At 44.0% G+C, this 20,652-nt stretch overlaps 1 protein-coding gene across 2 annotated transcripts in view; it reads left to right on the top strand.

Moving 5' to 3' along the window:
• LOC119402067 (large proline-rich protein BAG6) overlaps positions 1-20,652 on the top strand; it is a 170,261-nt gene that overhangs the window by 3,731 nt on the left and 145,878 nt on the right. For both annotated transcript variants that reach the window (XM_037669174.2, XM_037669158.2), the window contains exons 5-6: positions 5,146-5,366; positions 18,507-18,578. In XM_037669174.2, coding sequence (XP_037525102.1) covers positions 5,146-5,366; positions 18,507-18,578 — 293 coding nt within the window. The remainder of the gene's footprint in view (positions 1-5,145; positions 5,367-18,506; positions 18,579-20,652) is intronic.

The following is a 20,652-nucleotide window of genomic DNA, read 5'->3' as shown; positions in this document are numbered from 1 at the left end:
ATCTGTCACATTTGGTCTTCATGAAACATCACAGTGATGATGGAAATATGCCTGCTGTCCCTCTGTTAAGCCTGACCACCATGAAACAAACTTTCGCAGTGAAGTTCACATGTAAAAAGAAAATCTGGTGAGGAGCACTTGCACCCCACATTTTGGCTGTGCTGTCCCTCATGTGATGATCCAATGGGAAATGCTGCCAAGCTGCAGTCGGGGGTCATTTGTGAAGCGTTTATAGTTGCATTCTGCATGTGCGGCCTTCAGTGACTGCTTCTTTTGTGCATGTTCCGACTGATTTTGCATCTCTTACATGTTTACTTATAATTTTGTGGTAGGCAAACAAAGGAAAACTGTTGTGGTGATGCAAAAACAAAACAAAAAAATCTACAAAAGCCTGCTTACCCAAATGTTCATGGGTACAGAAGTGAGCAACATTGGGCCATTTGGTGTTGTGCTGTACCGACGGCTCCTCTATTTTTTTCAATGCTGGTGCAAACGCTCACTCCTCAATGAAAGCCGTTGGTCTGCCTTAGTTCAGGGAGTTGTCGTGGTGCGACGCCACCTAAAGGGTACGGCTGCTTGCGTAACACCTGCGTCTGAGAACACAGTGCTGCTGTGGCGGTAGACACTCCATCCCTCTACCATATCACACGTCTGTCAGATTTGTTTCTTCGTACTTCTTCCTTCGTGGCTTGAGGCATAACTGCCACCGCCCCACAGCGCTCGTGTGGCACTTATTAGCTTAATAAAGCCACCCCATGCAGTAGCGTCGCAGTGACTCGTTCCCGTTGATTGCACACATAGTGCCACGAACGGAGACGGGCCATCTCAAAACACAGCGTCTCTTTGAGAGTCAGCGTGGCAGCCAACATAGTGATCATGAGGGATGCAAGATGCCGCTCCATGTATAAAAACTAGAGGTGTGAGAATATTCGAAATTTCGAATATTTTTCGAATAGTGTTTGCTATTCGATTCGATTCACACTGAAATTTTACTATTCGAACGTCCCAAAACAAATACAGTCAACGCCCGATTGAAAGTGACCCCTTCAGATTTTTAATATGCTTCACCACATTACACACTCGTATTGCGGAAAAGCTGCCTTTCAAGCTCAGTTACGGTCACTCTTTGCCAAAAGACAACGTCCAATTGGAAGTGGTCCCTAGATTTTCAGTATGCTTCACTTCATCACACCCCGGTATTGCGGCAAAGCTGCCTTTAAAGCTCCGTTATGGTCGATCTTTGCCAAGAGACGGTCAACATCCGATTGGAAGTGGTCCCTAGATTTTCAGTATGCTTCACCTCATCACACCCCGGCATTGTGGCAAAGCTGCCTTTCAAGCTCTGCTATGGTCGCAAATGTATTAACTCAAGAAGACTCTGGTTCCAACATGGAGATGAAAATGGGGCAGAGGTGGGGGCTCAACTGATGCTGTTTTGGACCTGAAATTTGGGCAGAAAGTGCGAAAAATCGGAAGCCGAAGCTTTTTAGCATCCAAAATTTCAGATGTTCTTATATATCGACGTCTACGAGGCAGATTTGGAACTCCGGACTTGAAGGGAGCACACACTTGTCTGCCACATCAGTTGGGCTTCCACAGAAGTTGAAAGAGGAGGAGAGGCTGAGGAAATGGCATCTTTGCCTATCACGTGTAAAATGTTGTCGGCAACACTTTGGTTGCACCAAACCATGTACATAAATGCAGTTCAGCCTCTACACTGCCTCATTCTGGATAAGACAACCATGAAACACCACCCCGCCAGTGCTTCATCAACCTAGCGAAAAGAAACACTTTCATGTTGCTATCTCATAAGAATATGCTTGGTAACTTTTTTTTCTGCAATTTCGCTTTGAAGTACTCAAAAAATATTCGAGAAATATTCGAAAAATATTCGATTCGATTAGCACTCACACTTCAATATTCGAATTCGCTTTGCACCCAAAATTTTGCTATTCCCACAGCTCACAACAGAACAGAAAATTATCTCCTCCGACTTCCGCCGTGAGGCAAAGGGTACTCTCCCCCATGAACACAAAGCAAGCGTGAACGCTAGTTGGTGGGGGGAGATTAGGAAAAGACGAGAGGAGGGGGTGGTGAACAGTCGGATCGGGCGCATCTGATGGGCATTGGAAAAAGTAGAGGTGGCGCTGGCTGTACAAAGTGACAACAGTGCTTTACGACACTGACGTGAAGGCATTGTGTCTCTACCTTTTTAGTCCGTGTCGTAAATCGCAGTTTTTTTTTTCACTTCATGGGTACTTCGCTGCTGTCAAATCCGACCGGGCAACCACCAAAAATGGCACCTCCTGATTGTTTTGGGCAGGTCGTTGCACATTAGACGCTTCTGGCGTCAGCAAAACTATTTGGCCACGCCACATCGGAGGTGCGTGTCCGGGTTCTTTTAACGCCGCTATCGCAATAAAAATGAACGGTGTCACGATAATTGATATCTGGATAAAAAAGAAATTGCCATCGCGTGTGCTGTAGCACCCAGGGTGTGATATAGTTGCAGAAAGAACCATATGGTTGGCCCCTCGAGATTCCTCAGTATCTCACCCTTGTCAATGAGAGTTTTACTATTTGTCTTTTTTTTGGGGGGTGTTGTGCTTTTGCGTAAGCAGCAGGCAGAAATGGGAATTTTTTGAAATAACAGTCTCGCATCATTGAAATCTAATTCTGAGAGATTTCGCCAATTGAAATATATCGTGCCATGACTGAAATGTATGGCACAATTTTTCTGCACTGGAAATTGCTTCAAAAATTTTGTCCCACTTCTCAGAATAAGGCACAGCAGAAGAAGCATCTACACATTTTGTTTTTGTGCGTCTTATTTACTCGGAGTGCGTGTACCAACTAGTCCACCATCAAGTTCACCCCTGCCACTCAGAAAGTTCACCCCTGCCACTCACAAAGCAGAAAGCCCTTGGTGGTGGTGTATCGGTATGATAGCATTGTGCCCATGTTGCAGTGTGTCAATCTATAGAAGACTATAACGAGACCTTATAGCTGTTCTGCGACGTTGTAGCCGTGCTGCCACTTTAGTTTGTCTGCATGTCCTTCAAAACAAGAGCTAGAGCGGCCTTATCCTCAAGTGTTACTCTGTCCCTCTTCCCCAGTTTATGCTATAGCTCTTGTCATGACCTACCAATTAGACCAAACCGCTACTCTTCTAAGCGTGTCCTTTAAATTGAGGAACACTGCCTAAGCATTCCAGCAGTTCATCATTGAGGTCACCCGCAGCCTTCTCTTCATCATCACCTACCTCGATGTTGCTGGGGCCAATCCATCACCTGAACGACACACCGATAATCTGCGGTTCTTTTTCACTTGACGTGGGTTTTTCTACTTTTTCTATATAAAATTTTAATTGTCTCGAAGTGTGTTCAACAGAAAAATTATGCTAACCTAAACAAAATTGCGCCATTTGTATTGGAAAGTGGTGACAAATTTATTTGTGAAAAAACAGTGAAGCATGCTTGACAAGTGTGAAACCTGTAGAGCGTGGTGCAATTCATGCTGGAGATAAGCTGCTTGTCGCTGAAATTATTGGATTTTTGGTCGGAAAGTCTTTTTATACACAACACTGTGCGACTACAATTATGAGTGAAATGATAATTATTGAAGTTCATCAAGTAATGGCCAGTATTGTGCCTTGCTTCCGAAACTTATGTAGACGCTTGTTCACTCGCTTGATGTGACCTTCTTGCTTTCACACAAGAGCCTGCAATACTACTTGTCTCAGATTATTACACTGAGTCTAGATATTACGGCTCGGCATGTACACGATGGCTGTGTATAAAGAGAATATGCAGTAAATATTTAAGTATTGCTGAGCTCCTAATTCTGGCATTTACATAATTAACTGTAGCAAAAATACAGGCACTGTTGAAAAACATAGCGTTATGCAAGCACACAGTCAAAGTATGATCAAACTAGTGGAAATGTAGCTGTTCTAGCTGGAGCATTTCCATAAAAGGCAAATCATTGTCGAAGCTTTACAGGAGTTGACATCACCAGAGTACCACCATTCGCATAGCTGCTATTGCAGGCACACGAAGGCCAGTAAAAATTGTTGTGTAAATGTCTGTGTGCTTTATAGACACCTCATTTATTTCTACATAAGTGTTAACTTTTTTTAGCATAACCAGATATTTCAAGGGTAATTTTTTGCATAAGTTAATTCCATTTTTCAGTTCCAATGCATCTGGTAGAAAGCTTGTGAAAATGAACGGCGCATATAATGAAAACTGGACTATAACAAAATATTACCAGAGGGCCTTAATGTAAAAAAATGGGGAAACTATATATGTGTGTCAGGTGCAAGTCCTGTATTCACACTAACACCCTCTATTTTGCATTAGTTTTACTGTAAGTGACCATGCACTTGATTGTATGGCCATCGAGCACTGTTTAAACATGAAGTTAGCAGAATGCGAAATATCAACAAGAAAGCATGACATAGGGCCAGCGCATATCGAGCTGCCAGTGCACACGAAGCTGGCCTGAAGTAGCTCACAAATTGTATGTGTAAATGTCTGTGTGCTTTATAGACACCTCATTTATTTCTACATAAGTGTTAACTTTTTTTAGCATAACCAGATATTTCAAGGGTAATTTTTGCATAAGTTAATTCCATTTTTTAGTTCCAATGCATCTGGTAGAAAGCTTGTGAAAATGAACGGCGCATATAATGAAAACTGGACTATAACAAAATATTACCAGAGGGCTTTAATGTAAAAAAATGGGGAAACTATATATGTGTATCAGGTGCAAGTCCTGTATTCACACTAACACCCTCTATTTTGCATTAGTTTTACTGTAAGTGACCATGCACTTGATTGTGTGGCCAGAAGTAAATCTAGCACTGTTTAAACATGAAGTTAGTGGGAAAAAAAAGAATGCGAAATATCAACAAGAAAGCATGACATAGGGCTGTATATGTTTAAGCTATTATAGGTATGGGGTATTCTGCGTATAGTTGCCTTGTCTCTTAGTTAATGACTGACCCTTTTGTTCCACTTGCCTGTGTGGGCATCCATATGGATACTTCTGGTGACATTCATTGTTGCAATGGAAGCAGTATTACTTCAGTTATGCACATGTGGGCATCCTGAATAGCTGTTGGTGTCCTTTTCTTGTGTGCAGATGTTAACGGCAAAGTTATTCACCTGGTGCAACGGCCACCACCACAGCCGTCCTCGGGGGGTTCGTCATCATCAGGGGCTGCCAGTACTGGCTCTACCTTGGGAGGTGGAGGACCTAGGGGGAGTGCATCTGGCGGGCTGCCTCATCCACGTGAAGGAGGTGGCTTTCTGCTTGGTGCCTTCACCATTCCCCAGGACATGATTGATCCTGCCCAAGTACAGGTGCGCCTAGCATGCTTCTGCCATTGCTGTACATTGGCTGTGGTTTGAAGCCTGTGGTTTCTCTACATTGCTAAAGTACAGCTAACTACTGGAACTTCGTGAGCTGCAGAGCTTCTGTAAAATCTGAAGACTTCGTTTTAATGTAAACCAGGTTTAAGGACAATACGCCTGAAGATATAGAGCAGCGCGTCCCAACGCTGCCGTTTATTCCAGTGAAAAAACCCAAAGCTCCGCGTGCCACGCGCCGTTTCTCGTCTCCCTCTCCTTCTAGCGCGAGCTATGTTTTCTGTTATTAACACTTCCGGCCCACGAATTGCTACGGGTGCATTTCTAGGCAACACAAATGTTGTATAGGCCGCGTGATTACTTTGCCGTTGGCTAGCTTTAGGCGACATGCACGCACAATGCCGTCGTTTCCGGTAATGTTCTTCAGGACATGTGCGAGTTTCCAACACAACTTGGGCAAGGCATTATCACGCACTATGACTATATTGCCTTCAGCAATACTAGTGATGTCCATCACTGGCCTATTATGGCCGCTTCTAAGGAGTAATAAATATTCCTTGTACCAGCGATTCCAGAAGTCTTTTTGCATCTTTTGTCTCTGTATCCATGTTTTAAGTAGCTCAGTATGGGAGCTAGGTACCATGGCTACAGTTTCTAAGTCAGGAAGTGCCGTCAGTCGCTTGCCATGCAAGAAATGGGCAGGTGTCAAGACTTCTGGTTCCTCTGGGGCAGGATATGAATACGTCAGAGGTCTCTTGTTAATGATGGCTTCAATTTCTGCTAGGACCGTGCTCATTTGACCATAATCTAGAAGTGACCTCCCTAGAGTTCTCCTCAAGTTTTCTTTTACTGACCTCACCATACGCTCCCGAAATCCTCCCCACCAAGGAGCGCTGTCAGCAGAGAATTTCCACATACAGTAAAACCCCGTTAATTCGGACTTCACGGGACCAGAGAGAATGTCCGAATTAACCGAGGGTTCGAATTATCGCGAGTACGATCAAAACACTAGAAAAATGTTTCCGCCACCACCAGACTTTTATTTCTTAAAGAAGTCGGTGATCGCGGTTTGCTTCGCGGAGGCAACGTGCAAGGAAATCACAATTTTGCTAAGTTCCTGAAGGTGGCTGTCCGCGCACACTGTGCCGCAAGCGGCGGTCTAGCTGACGCAGCCAGGCTTGAAATATTTCGGCCGTCATCCAAGCCTTTCTATTAAAGCGGTAGTCGACAGGCAGCTGCTTAATGTTCTTAAAACATCTTGGCTTCGCAGCATTTCCGATCACCAGCAGCGGCAGCTACTCTGTGCCGGTCATGTTCGTAGCCAGAAGAACCGTCACCCGCTCTCTACTCCGTTTCCCGCCGACGCACGGGTCCCCCTTAAACACGATCGTCTTCTCGGGCAGAGCCTTAAAGAACAGCGCTGTCTCGTCAGTGTTGATAATGTTGCACGGCTCGTACGTAGAAAGGCGTGCGGAAAGTCCGGAACGCCAGGCCTGCACAACGCTTCACCGCGCACGTTGCGGAACACCAGGGGTGCTATCGCGGAACGATGCCTTATGCCATATTCTATGCTATTCTCATCATCCACCACTCGTGGCTGGCTGATCGCGTTGATAACGCGGCCTCCATGACGCGGACGGACCGTCGCCATGTTGCCTGTTGCTGATGACAGTAGCGATGCGCTGCCTTTCATTGTGTATGTGCCTCCGAGATGCAAAGCTCGTTTTAAATCTCGGAGGCCATAATCCGATCTCGTTACCTCGTTTTAAATCTCGGAGGCCATGATCCGATCTCGAAGTTGTTAGATGCGCCGTCGATTTCGGCTGCGAATCCGAATTATATCCGAACTGCGGCCGTGGCGGTATCCGCTGCTGCTTCCCCGTCTCGACCCGACCTCGGTCGGGAGTTCGAATTAACCGAAGCGCGGTCGAATCTGTCCGAATTAATGAGAGTTCTCAGCCATAGAACAATGCACATTTTGGACGGGACCAGACGCCGCGTCCGAATTAACCGAAATTCCGAATTAACGGGGGTCGAATTAACGAGATTTTACTGTAATGCTATGAGCAGACAGATAATTCCCAACCTCACTGCCCCGAATAGTATCATATACGGCACGAAGTTCGTGAGAAGCACGTTTAAAGCACAGAGCATTGTCAGAGTAGATCACTGAAGGAAGTCCACGATGTGCAATGAAACGCCGAACAGCTTCCAAGAAACTGTCGGCTGTTGAGCGCAAGACAAGGTCCAGATGAATAGTACGTACTACCGCGCAGGTGAACAGTACGATGTAGGATTTTTGTGCTGGCTCACTCTTCAGGTACACTGGTCCAATAAAATCTACACCAGCAATGTCAAATGGTTTGGACACATTCACTCGGTCAGCAGGTAGCGCCGCCATCGGAGCCGTCGCAGGTTTCACCCTTAATCGCGTGCACCAAGTACACCGCCCGATCACTCTTTTCACGCACTGCTTCCCCTTCGTCACCCAGAAGCGCTCTCGGAGTTCTGCGATGGTTGTTGCGACTCCTGCGTGAAGAAGCCTCCGGTGTAAGCCCGTTGCGATGAGTTCGGTGGCGATGTGGTTACCGGGAAGCAGGATTGGGTGTTTGATGCCTTCGTGGTACACAGCGTTCCAAATTCTTGTTTCAATTCGCAACAAGCCATCCTCCTCAACAAGAAAGGGGCGCAAATCCCGAATGGACGACGTTCAAGCTTAGCTTGTCTGATCTGGTGTTCCACAGTAGTCCGAGTATCTTAATGTGGTCCGGCTGTTCTATGCGATTTTCCATGTCAGTGCAGTTCATATCTTGCTGGCAGACACTGGTAGATGGTTGTTCTGTGAAAAAGGGAGAGTCCGTTGCACTTCAGCTTTCCCCACTTACAGTAGACTCATTAAACGGAACCTGAAGGGACGAGGAAAATGTGTTCCATTTAACATGGGTTCCGTTCACCGAGAGAGGAGCAGGGGTGCAGAATCCACGTATGAAACCAATCATATTAGGGGCAGTTGTTCCGTTTAAAGAGATTTCCGTTTACTGAAAGTCTACTTTATGTATTGACATGTGCTTTTGTACTCTGCCTCTGAAAGACACCAGGCATTACACTGCAAAAACCACAGTAGTGTCCAACATAAAGGAGTTATTTTTCAACTCCCAACCTCTGGTGATATATACAGACACTGTATATAATTGCCGATCTCAGGCAGTGAAGGAAGCAAAAGCACCTTCACCAGGGGTGAATACACTGAATAGGGGCTGCGTGTTCTTTCTGTGGCCAAAGGGCGACATCCAGCAGTTGTAGCTGTGATATCGTGGTGAAAGTTATGAGTATGATGGTTGGGTCAGTACGAGCCGCCTGGGCCAGATGCTTCATGTCTGGGCAAATATGGCCTCTGTTTGAGTCAAGATGAGCACGTTTGGAAGCGTCAAGTCTGCTCCCGGTTGCTTCATGCACACCATCTCAAACTGTCGTTCGACCTTCTTCTTGAGTCCCTTTTCATTCGTACAGATACGAAATTCTTGTCAGGGAACTCTTCATTCACTGGCACGGTCTTTTGGCAAAACACAGTGTACAATGGCATCTTCCACCCTTCAGCTGTACATCACAGCAACATAAAAGTGTGTTTGCTCGTGGCCTGTTGCTAACAGGTGCACATCCTTTGATGCTTTCGCCTTGATTGCTTTGCAGCCTGGCATATTAAAGTAGTTTGTAGTTTGGTTGGAATGCGCAATCTAGTCCAGAATGTAACTGTTTTTGTGTCAGAGCTTGATAACATAGTGCTGGAATGCCACCAGCTGTTTCTCATATCTTGCTGGCAGACAGTGGTAGATGGTTGTTCTGTGAAAAAGGGAGAGTCCGTCGCACTGTGTGAACTTCTGGGCCCCACCCAGCCTTGACTTGCTTGAAATGCTGATTGGCTGATTCCCTCTTGTTACGGCAACTGCTCGAGTTTTGTCTGAATTCCTTCGCAAGACAGTTGAAGGTCCTTTGCACGCTGCTCTTACACATAAAGGTTTATCTCCTCGAGAGAGTCGTGCCTCCTGGTTTTTGGACCACGAAAGGCATTGTACTGTCCGTTAAGGTGGTAGGTGCCGCCTTCAAAAGTCAATTTCTTTTTCGCAAGATCGATTTTTAGTTTTTTGTGCATGCCCAAACATTCAAAAATACGTTGCAACAAAAATTATCTTCCTATCATTATTAGTTTGCGAGTTACAGCAAGTTTTCCATACCCCATGCTCGTATAGCGCAACTGAAACCACATTAAGACTTTCAAAGGGCTCCAACCAAAAAATGGGTTCATTTCCCGACGTTTCGGAATCAACTCGATTCTTTCTTCAGGGGGAGTGACAGCGGAGGTGTCGAGGTGCAACTCTTAACTTCTCTTTCGAACCAGCTGGGGACAAGGAGGGAAGGCGCGTCTTTTTTGGTGGTGAGAGCGTTGAGGGGATTGTGGTTGCTGCGGTTGCATGGGAATGATGGGCTGGGGGCGGCCGGGGATGGTTGTGCTCACCCGCGACTTTGTTTGCATTGGTTTTCTTGCTGTGGTTAGTCCGTGAATGTATACTGACGGCAGGTTTCCCTTGCATCGGTTCAAGTTGCCTTCGGTGTTTTGGATGAACCATGACTCCAGTAACAGCCGTTTTTGTTGGTTAGTTTCTGTTGTTAGGATTTCGGTTTTTTCAAACTCAATCTTATGGTCGGCATCTTCCGAGTGTTCTGCAAAGGGGTTCCGTTGTCTTGAGAATGTCCTGACGTCGTTTTTGTGCTGTTAATTCTTTTGGTCAAGTTTTTTGTTTCGCCAATGTACGCGGCCTGGCAGTCGGAACATTTGATTTTGTAGATGACGCCTTGCGCTCTTCCTCTTGGTGGAAGGTCCTTGGGTTTCGGTAGAAGATTTATTGTGTTGGTTGGCTTGTGTGCGACCGTTGTGCCTTCCTTCTTTAGGAGTCTGCTAATGGCTTCACTGGTGCCCTTCACGTAGGGGAGAGAGATTCGCTTCTGGGAAGGCGGCGACGATGGGGGATCCGTTGGAAGTGCTTTTCTTTTTTGCTGCCGGATTGCTTTCTGAATGAAATGGGGCGGGTAGCCGTTTTTTTGGAGTTCGTTGAACACGGTGTTTCTTTCTTTCCCTCTGTCTGATTTTGGTGTGCAATGAGTTTCCGTTCTTCTTATCAAAGTGTTGACTACTGATGTTTTGTGGCTTGCAGGGTGATTTGAATTAAAGTGCAGGTGGTGGCCTATATGCGTAGGTTTGCGGTAGACTGAGAAACTTAGGGAATCTCCCACTTGCTTGATTAGTAAATCAAGGAATGGAAGGGATTCATCTTTTTCGCGCTCACAAGTGAACTGAATGTCCGGTTCTATGGAGTTTAGATGGCCTGGTAGGTTGGGGACTTGCGATGCCTTTATAATGCAGAAACAATCGTCCACGTACCCGAGGAACACTTTGGGTTTCTGTGCATAGGTGCTCAGGGCTCTCGCTTCAACATTTTCCATGGTGATGTTGGCCACGATCACTGAGATTGAGGCTCCCATTGGTGCTCCTCTTGTCTGCCTGTAGTATTCGCCTTTAAAGGAAAAATACGGATTCGATAGGCAGAGTTCCAGGAGTCGACAGATTTCGTCCACACTCAAAGGAGTTCTCTCGTTCAGATCACTGTCGTGTTCTAAGGCATCCCGGGTCACTGTGACTGCCAGTTGTATCGGTATGCTGGTGAGCGTGTATCCACACGACGGACTTCTCCGCGGAAATCTCTTCCGCGGACGATTGTTCCGCCGCTCGTCCGGCTGCGAAGCACATCCAGACGACGGACGAAGCGAGTAGACGGACGCGCCGGAGAAAAAAAAACATGGCGGCACTGTCTGAAGCGAGAGCTGCCCGCTTCGAATCTTTAAGCTCTTTGTCGCGTTGCGTGGGCTGTTAGTCCCAAACTGACGATTGTATCGGCTTTAGGTTTGTGTCCTCAAGCTTCGCCGGCAACGTATTCATGACAATTTGGTACTCTTTCCGAGTGCCGTACTCATTTTCTGACAGCTGTAGGCTTAGTGATTGCCTCTATTGGCAGAACAGGAGCTCGGTGATCTGCGATAGCTACCAAATCTCAGAGGTCATAATAATGTGTGAATGCCTGCTTGTTCCTTTTTTCTGTAGATGGCGCGAGCAGTCTGGAAGTCGGAAACACATTCATCGCTAGCCAAAGTAATGAAGGTTTTTTTGTTTCCGTCTATGGTGCAGAGTTTCTGTTAAGTTGAAGATGGAGTTCGAAAGAAAGCGACGATTAGCTGCAATGGCTGTTGCATTATCAGAATTAGACGATGAAGCGCTCTTCTTTCCTGCAAAGAGATCTTGTTGGCAAAAAGACTACATCGCTAACAAGCATCTGGGTATGCAACACCAACTGTACCATGAGCTTTTAGTTAGCGACACCGAAGAATACTGGAGGCTGCTGCGAGTGTCAAGAGAGCAGTTTGTTCAGTTGCTGTCGTGCGTGGGTTCTCGCATAGAACGACAGGACACCGTGATGCGCCTTCGTTGGCTAAATCTAGGAAACAAAACGAAAAAAAAAGAACAGCGCTTGTTGCCAGACCTCTAATGGCACCCTTGCCTAAATCTGTTGTGTTATTCCGCGCCAATCCGAATGCGAAAAAGAGCTTGGCATTTTCCGTCCGCGACGTCCGCGGACGCGGCACGAATGGCACAAATCTGTGACGCGGTGTCACGTGATGCACCGTCCACGGCGGAAAAGACGGGATTCGGTTCGTCGTGTGGATACACGCTGAACATAGACACCACATCAAACGATATCAGGCACTCGTCGTTCTCCAGTCGTAGGTTTGATGTTAGTCCGACGAAGTCATCCGCGTTGCGCACATGAGACGCGGTCTTTCCGGTCAGTGGTGAAATTATCCGGTGGAGCTACGTGGATAGTGATCGCAGTGGTGAGCGCGAGAAGTCTACTATTGGGTGCAGGGGGACTCCAGATTTGTGAATTTGGTTGGCTTCAAAAGAAAGTTGTTTCGTCTATATTAATGATATTCAAAATACTTTATAAATTTTATTTTGACCGTTACATAAGAAGATGTCATTAAATATAACTGTGTGTTTCTACCTGTTCTTAAATCTCTAAAAATGGCCACAAGGTGGACACACACTTTTTGCAAGCTCTGAAATCTTTGTTTGCATTTTTCTCAAAATAAGAATTTGCTCCAAATCATGTGGCGCAAACTTTCATAACTTTTTTCTCAGGGTGTACTTTGAAATTAAATTTTGCATAATAATTTACAACATATATATCTGTGCAGTGAACTAGAATAAAAGAAATTGATGGAATATTTTTCAATTTACAGCTGATATTGCAAACAGGTTCAGTCTAAATTGGCTCTTTTTCCCGGTCTTTCTTTTTTTTAGCATTACTTCTTTGATATTTACTGCATAATATTTTATCCTAGTTTATTGCATAGCTCCAACCTTTAGTTGCACAAATGCCAAAGCTTTACCGAATTAAGCCACTCATTAGTCACTAATCACGGCTGACGTGACTAGCACTTTTAATGCAATTTTTGACAAAAATTACCTCCCAGTAAATAAATAATCAATGTTTTGCACTATGAATGGCTGGGTAAGTTAAATCAGACATGCTTGTTTTGAAGAAAAAGTTATTTCAACGCTGGCTGCTCTGAATCAAAATTTTTTTGAGTGGCCTACCACTTTAAATTTAAAAGGCTTGTCTCAGTGCTTCATTTAACGTTCAATAAGCTTTTTGTTTATGTTGAACTCGCACTGAGTGGCACTGTTGTTCGAGTTCTTAAGAAAAAGTAGCACTTCAAGCTTAATATAAAAAATTGCTGCTACGATTTCATTTTTCGGATACTATTACATGATTGATCGTGAAAAGGCGGATTATTGAGTTGCTGAGGTCTAGTACTGTTAGAAACTCGATGCCACTGCTGAAAGGCCAAAATAATGTCGAATTGACGCTGAGTGTTTTGACTACCATTAGAATGCCGCCAGTGATTGTGAGATAAAGGGGGGGGGGACTAGGTACTATTCATGAAGAAGTGCATGTGTACTTTCCCTCAGCAGAAAAAGTTGTGTGGTGTGTAATGCAACCCACACATATGTTGCACAGGCACAATAAGGTAGACCTGATCTGATTGCAACTCATGCAGGTTGCAATCGTTCAGCAATGAATCTTGTAAGAAGGACAGCTGGCAGCTCAATTGTTTTGCACTTGGAGACTACCATGTCTATACTGGTGCTGTCACATTCATCGCAGACTTGCATGTCGCACTATGCCTCGTCTTAAAGGTTCCAGCCATCTGTTGCTAAATGTGACATCTCCAAATACCATGGCTAGTTGTTCCACTTGCTTCTTCAGCAGTAGTCTGTTCACTGTAATGTCGTAAGCATGGGCATCGCAGAGCTTTATCCAAAGTGCTGACTCAACATCCAGGAATGCTACCGTATAGAGCCTGAAACACTTTGGAGTAATTTCTGCAGACACTTGCTTGGTGGCGATGTCCTTGTTGTTGACAGTTAAGCTTACAGTCTGCTTCGGATGTGTTGCAATGTCCGCCTGCTTTTGACCTTATGCATATAGACTCATGATCTTGTCAATTGACTCGCTGTGATAGCTTAAGCGGGTAATGTGTCGTGCTGCGAAGCTCAAGATTGCAGGTTCTATTCCTGGCCACAGTGGCTGCATTTCGATGGGGTCACTGTGCGAGAACGCTCGTGTACTTAAATTTAGGTGCTCATTAAAGTCGTTAACCCTTTGTGATTTGCTCACTGGAAGCGCCTGCCATCACAGAGCAACTTGCCCAATCAGCTGCTGGGAGGCATCCGCCAAGGCATTTTAATCGGTGTGCCATCTTTTGGATAGTGGCACAAGTGCTTATGACAGCTTTCTCATCACGTTCTCTAGAGGTGGCAGCACCCATAAGAGTCCAACAAGGAAACGGTGGAAAGGATATTGTTGGTTAGCGTTGTTTTTGTGCGTGGCATTCTGTGGGACTGACACTTCTGGGTTTGTAGAAAGTAATGAAGAGGAAAATTATGTTCCTTCACCCAACGAAGAAGAAAGGTCATCGGATGAGTGCTCTGATGACAGTATTCACACAGACAACACTGGAAACAGCAGCTTTTAAAGTGCACGTCTACATGCCCAAAAAACCTTGGGCTCCACCCTGGGGAATGCTTTGAGCATACTATGCAGTTTCGAAGTACCGCTGAAGGACTGGAATGGAAGAAAACTGAGAAAAAATGAATATTTTGCTGTCCGTCTGCATACGTGAGTGTGCTTTCGCGCAGCAAATTAAGCGGCTTTCAAATACTTTGAAAACATATCAGGCCAGGCCACCCAAAAATTTGAAATTTGTTTGAATTATCGTGAGTCTACCGCATGCATGCGTACATGCATGTATGATGTATGTATGTATGTATGCATGTATGTATGTATGTATACTGACAAGCAGTAAATATGAACATTGTGACTTTGTTTTGTGAATGGTATCTGTGCTGACAGTGTATAATGGATCTTGTACATCTTTTTTTATCCTGTGGAGGCCAGTAGTGGCCTGATCACATATCAAGAGCTTTAGTGTGGCACATCTGGCTTAGTCGTGTGAATACTTGGGCCATCATTCTAGTGCGTTTTAGCATTTTTATGGTTTAGTTTTGGTAGATAGGGGAACATGAGTAATAAAATTTCGTGCAGATTTTTTTACTAAATGTATAATTTTTGTTGTCACTGTTATTGCTAATTGTAATATATTAAATTTTTTCAGGAGGGCGTAAGTTTTTTACTCTTCTCTGTTCTGTTCAATGTGTACAGGGTTTATATCGTTTACATTTTTGTAATTAGCTGAGTTTTTCTCAACCCTTAATTTTCAAGTTGGGAACTAATGCACAAAATTTAATTGTTTTCCTTTTATATGTTTCAAATGAATTAGAACCATGACAAGTTTGAACATGTTTGATAGTAAAATAACAAAACACAGAATGGTGAAATGTTTTCTTGGTCTGCCTGAAGGAGAAATTTTTTTTGTGCACTATTTGGTAATGGGCAGACATATATTGCATTGAGAGCTGAATAAACATGTGCTAAAAGAAAATGTTGGAGAGGATTTTTACAGACTTCTTTCTTTGCTAAATGTCATTCCGCTGTACTGAATGCAAGTACAGTCAAACTGTCCTACATATATCTATTTGGGTAAATCATTTTATCCTTTATATCGAATTATTTTCAAACACAACAGTGCTTTAATGTCGTTGCATAGGAAAATGTGTGGCTACATTGAACAAAAATAGTTAGAACATTTGATATATCGAACACCGGGCTGCGCAAGACGCTCCAAGAAGTTGGGTTTCCTTCATAAATTTTTGGTTTTTCCTCAGGGAAGGGCCTGCATGCAGTTGGGAGAGTGGGTGGTGTGATTAGGAGGGCGCTGCGTAGAGCTATTAAAAACTACCGGTTGCCATCATGTGTGTTCCCGCATGATCCTTCATCGTTGCACCGCCGGCCCGTTGCACGCGTTCACCTTTCGCTAGTTCACTTGTTTTCATGGGTGCTGTACAACAGAAGAACCTGCTATGCTCCGCAAAACTGGCGACAATCAATACAGTCGAACGTGCATCCCAAGAAGTACGCTGAGTACAGTACTATATTGAAAAACAAGGCCGACATTAGGGCCAAGGCAGACCAGACGCTTCCGGCGCCCGGCGATTACACACAGCCGTGTATGAAAATTTTGAGGTGCGTGTACAACTCACCCCTGCATATAACCTCTCATTCCCAACTACAAAGTGTGCAAAAGTACAAAATTAAAAATTGGGGGACGCTTAAGCTTCGCCTTTAAGAGTTAAACGCGATAGTGATATTCTGTTCCTAGTGCGCAGTTCCAACACTACGAGTGTTTAACAGAATGCGCACACTAAGGTGTGTGCCTTATGTAATGGGTAGCATGCTTTAAACCAGGAGCTATTATGCGCGAGAAACTTTTTCGAAGTTGCGATGCACCCACTACGTGGTCTTAAGGGAATACGCGCAGTAATGTGTGTGCCTTTTGTAATGGGTGGCTGTCTTTAAACCACCAAGTCGTTATGATATTGACATGGTGTGACGCCCGATGACAATGTACGCTTGTACCACGCAATATTACTCCGATATTACATCTCGTACTTTGACACCAGTATACAGGACGCGTATTTTTGGGAAGCATGAAAGTTACTTTCAGTGCAGCTCCAAGCAGTGGCGTGGCTGTGTGGTAGAACACCTGCTTGCCACGCAGACGGCCTGGGTTCGATTCTCACTCGGACCCAACATTTTTATTATTTATTTTATTTGCAGCTTTTCCGATTTTTCGGTCACGGACAAGATGATGATTTTTCGCTCACAACCAACGGCCCCGACGCCGACAGCGGAATTTCTGCGATACGAGCTCTCCAACGCTATCGCGTTAAAAAATCAACAGCCTGCATAGTGCCGTGAAGTTGTCTTCTTTACATTATGGCAAGCAATGCCATGAGGCCAACTTGCCCACCAAAATTTGCATCGAAAATAAAATAAATTCATTAAAAGTTGTATATAGAAGTATCCAATATACCAAATTAATTCCCTTTTTTTAGAGTTCAATATATGCCGGTTCCGGTTCGGCTGTATAGTATTCAATGTGACAACTCTACACCACCCCTCTCTAAACTTGATGTGTTAAAGGGACACTAAATCGCCGTGAACTGTTTAATATAATTTCAGAAATCGCACAGCACTTGTTCTGTGTCAAGAAAATGCTGATTAGTTCAAAATACCATTTCAAGGGCTTTCATGCCCCTAGTGAATTCAAAATTGCCTGCCCCTGAACAAGGAGTTGTGATGCTGCATATGCCATCAGCACATTTGTCTGCCTCACAGCCAGTGCTTCGTTTTTTTTTGTGCGAAACTCATTACACATGCAGACATGAGATTTCATAGATGCGGCATTTTCATTTACTGAGAGTTAACCAAGTTTTGTGAGCCAGCAAACCAGTGCAAGGCTAAGCTATAAAAAAAAAAAAAAGCTACTGAAATTCTAGTGTATGGGTGGCACAGAGCCAGGTGAATATAAAGCTTTTTGACCCACCACATGCTGTCAAGGGTAATGTCAAATATTTTTTTACCAAGAATGGTGTTAATAATCAGGCAGTACCTTATTTAGTCTTACAACTCACTGCAATTATTTTATTTCTAGTCGGTGAGTACTAGTGACAAACTATGTACTATGCTTAGGAGTTCCTGTGTCACCAGTCTGTCTAGCACTAAAATGTCATGCTGGAGTGCCTATTTGTGTCCTATATTTACCTTACTTTAACAATTGCTAAAACACTGTTGTCAATAATGTTAATGTTTTGGACATTATCAGGCATTAATCTATCACTGCAAACTAAATTGTTATTTCCCTTCAGGGTCCCTTAGGGCACATTACATATTAAGGCAAAAGCCTTAGATGCTCATCAAACACTAAAATTGACCAGTGTCCCACGTCGGCGGCGTAAACATGAGTGATGCAAAAGATCATCACCACCTTATTACGTCACCATATGATGTCATCACGACGTCGCAGGTCGCCAAAATTTTTGACGTCTTATATAACGTGACGTCACATGACATCATTGCTTAGTCAAAGCTGTGCCGATCCTGGAGGCAGTGCAAAACAAGGTGAGGTGCAGAAAGTTTACAATGCCTCCAATCCTGGAGGCATTGCAAAACCACGTTTAGTTGCAGGAAGCTTTTAGAGGGGGCCGTGAGAGGTTCAATACATTGACATAGAAGAAAGAGCAGATGGCTTTTGCCTTTGAGTTGACTGAGGCAGATGCATAAGGGACCCTTTGAGTTTTTTGGGCCAGATGTAGCCTTATTTTGATTCATTTTTTTATGGCAATAAGTCAGCAGTCAGCAGTATGTATGTGTTTGTCATTGCCACAAATGGTACAGTTGGACACAATGAAAGTCTGTGTTTTTGTTTCTTACAGTGCTTGAAGATCAACTATTTGAACTTAAAATGCTTCCTTTGTGAACAGCATAGCTGTTCAAGGAGAACACATTTCACTTGTTTGCCTCTGAGCGGAATGTTAAGTATATTCTCGTATTTTTTCAGCAAATCGTACAAGATGTGGTGTCCGGAATGGGAGAAATTGGCCGAAATGCCACTGTCATGTCAAGAACTTCGGTGAGAAGGCATTTATTGCTGTTTATTTTGTGCTAAATTTGCGTGCTTACATTAGACACCTGAACTCATTAACCATAGAAATTAATTAGCTGTTGAGGTAAGTAAAATGTGAAAACATTTAAAAAAAAATATTTTAAGTCTCTGCTGCACTCCTTCCTTGTTTGTCTTTTGTAATTTATCAAGTTCATTGAGCTCTGCTAGGATTCACTCAATAGGGCTGTTGGAGTTGCAAGCACCACAGTTGGGAAATGAATGTTCTCATTTAAGGTAGGTCACCACACCTTCAAAAGGCATTTTTTTTTAAACTTGACTTTCTTGGATTTAACATTTTCACGCTCCCTGTCTATTCAAGAATATTTAGCCAAAAGGATTATACGATTATCTTGAGCCGTTTGAAAGTTAGGACCATTTTTCCGACCCCTCCTAGACGAATCCGGAACCGAAACTGAATGTTTGATTCCACAAGGCCTGCCGTTTCATCATACATATCTCTTCGTATACATATTACGTAATGCTAAGTTGTCTAAATATGTTTTAAAGCTTGTGGGACCTGATGTTTTCGGTTTAATTAAACTTTCCCCTAAGCGGCTGCGGCACTCTGCTGTGTAGGTTGCACGGGCTTTCGCACAGCTGTCTGTGCTTTGTCGTACGCCATTTTGAGCCCTTGGACTAAGTTGTGGCCTTTCAAGGAGAAAGTTATAGTACTACATGAAATATGGTGAAATATAAGGAGAAAAAGAAGCGAGAACGCTAGTTAGGGAATCAATATCCTAAGCGTGGACCTGCGGTGCAGCCCGTGTATGAGTCAGCTGGAGACACAAAGCAAGCTAGAAAAAAAAAACCCTCTTCAGCTCGCTCAAAAGGAGGGTGTGTCGCTTCAAAGGAAGTCCCAAGCTATTAGCATGGTGAATTTCAGACATGTTGAAGGTTTCTTTATTACATGGACATTCGGTTCAAATCTTTAAAGGGACCGACAACTGCTCAGAACATGAAATGAGATGACTGCACTGATGGAAAGATTGTCCGTCGCATTGACTCAAACCAACCCTGTTTATCTCGTGAGAGGTGGATTTATACTTTTATTTATTCATTGAAAGTCGCGAAAAATGACCTTTGGCGCCTCTGGCGGCAATATCATAAACGGTCCGATGAAGGCGGTCACGTGACCATTGGTTGCTGTATGCGTTCGATGACTTTTCTGTTAGTACTGAAATATTGTTCATTTCTTTATATTAAAAGATATTACTCCATAAAAATGTACATATAGGCCTGCGTTAGTTGTATGCAACAAAGTGGCGCTGCCTTCGCTTGCCCTAATGATCCCATGCCGGGACAAACCACCCATGTCACAGGCGCGGGCAACCTTGGGCGCAGGCGCACACAACGCTGTACAAATACCGAGAAGGTGTATAAAGCCACATCATCTCATTGTAACAGCTTGCTATTTTCAAAAATGGTTTGCAAGCTCAAAATAAAGGTGGTTAAGCATAGCCACAGTAACTCCTGCGAAAACAGAACGACAGCTTTCACAAAGACTGGCGGCATCGCTATCAATTCTCAGCGTTGCTGGAGCAAGCCTTCAAGCGTGTTTGGAGCCTTTCAGATCGAAAAATACTGCTTATAAAATAACTACGTGCTTTTAGGATAAACCACTGCAGCTACAAAGGCTACCAAGCGTAAGCTTCCTGTCGCACCGTAAAAAACTGGGTCGAGAAAAATCAGTTGTCGGTCCCTTTAAATCTATTTTTCTCAAAACATGCTTTTTTGCATCCTACAGTTACGCTAACAGTGCTAACTTTCTTTCTAATAAATGTTTTCACCTAAATGTGTGCGAGCTATTTCTTTATAGGTGGAACTGTGCGTTCAAGCAGAATGATTGAAAACGAGCAGTAACTTTTTCTGCTATGGCCAATTGTGCAAAACAAACCTGCCAAATATCAATTTTAGCAGTCCTTTCATGATAACGCACCTTAGCTTAGAGATGTGGTGATCGTGGAGGTTAGATGCACATGATAGTGTCCTCACTACGTATCTGTCTAGTCGCGTTTGAATTGCACGAACCATTTTCTCGTTA

The sequence above is a fragment of the Rhipicephalus sanguineus genome, chromosome 1 (genome assembly GCF_013339695.2).
Source record: "Rhipicephalus sanguineus isolate Rsan-2018 chromosome 1, BIME_Rsan_1.4, whole genome shotgun sequence".
NCBI classification, from domain to species: Eukaryota; Metazoa; Arthropoda; class Arachnida; order Ixodida; family Ixodidae; genus Rhipicephalus; species Rhipicephalus sanguineus.
Note: the sequence above shows the minus strand (reverse complement) of the source record. Positions and strands in the feature narration are given on the sequence as shown.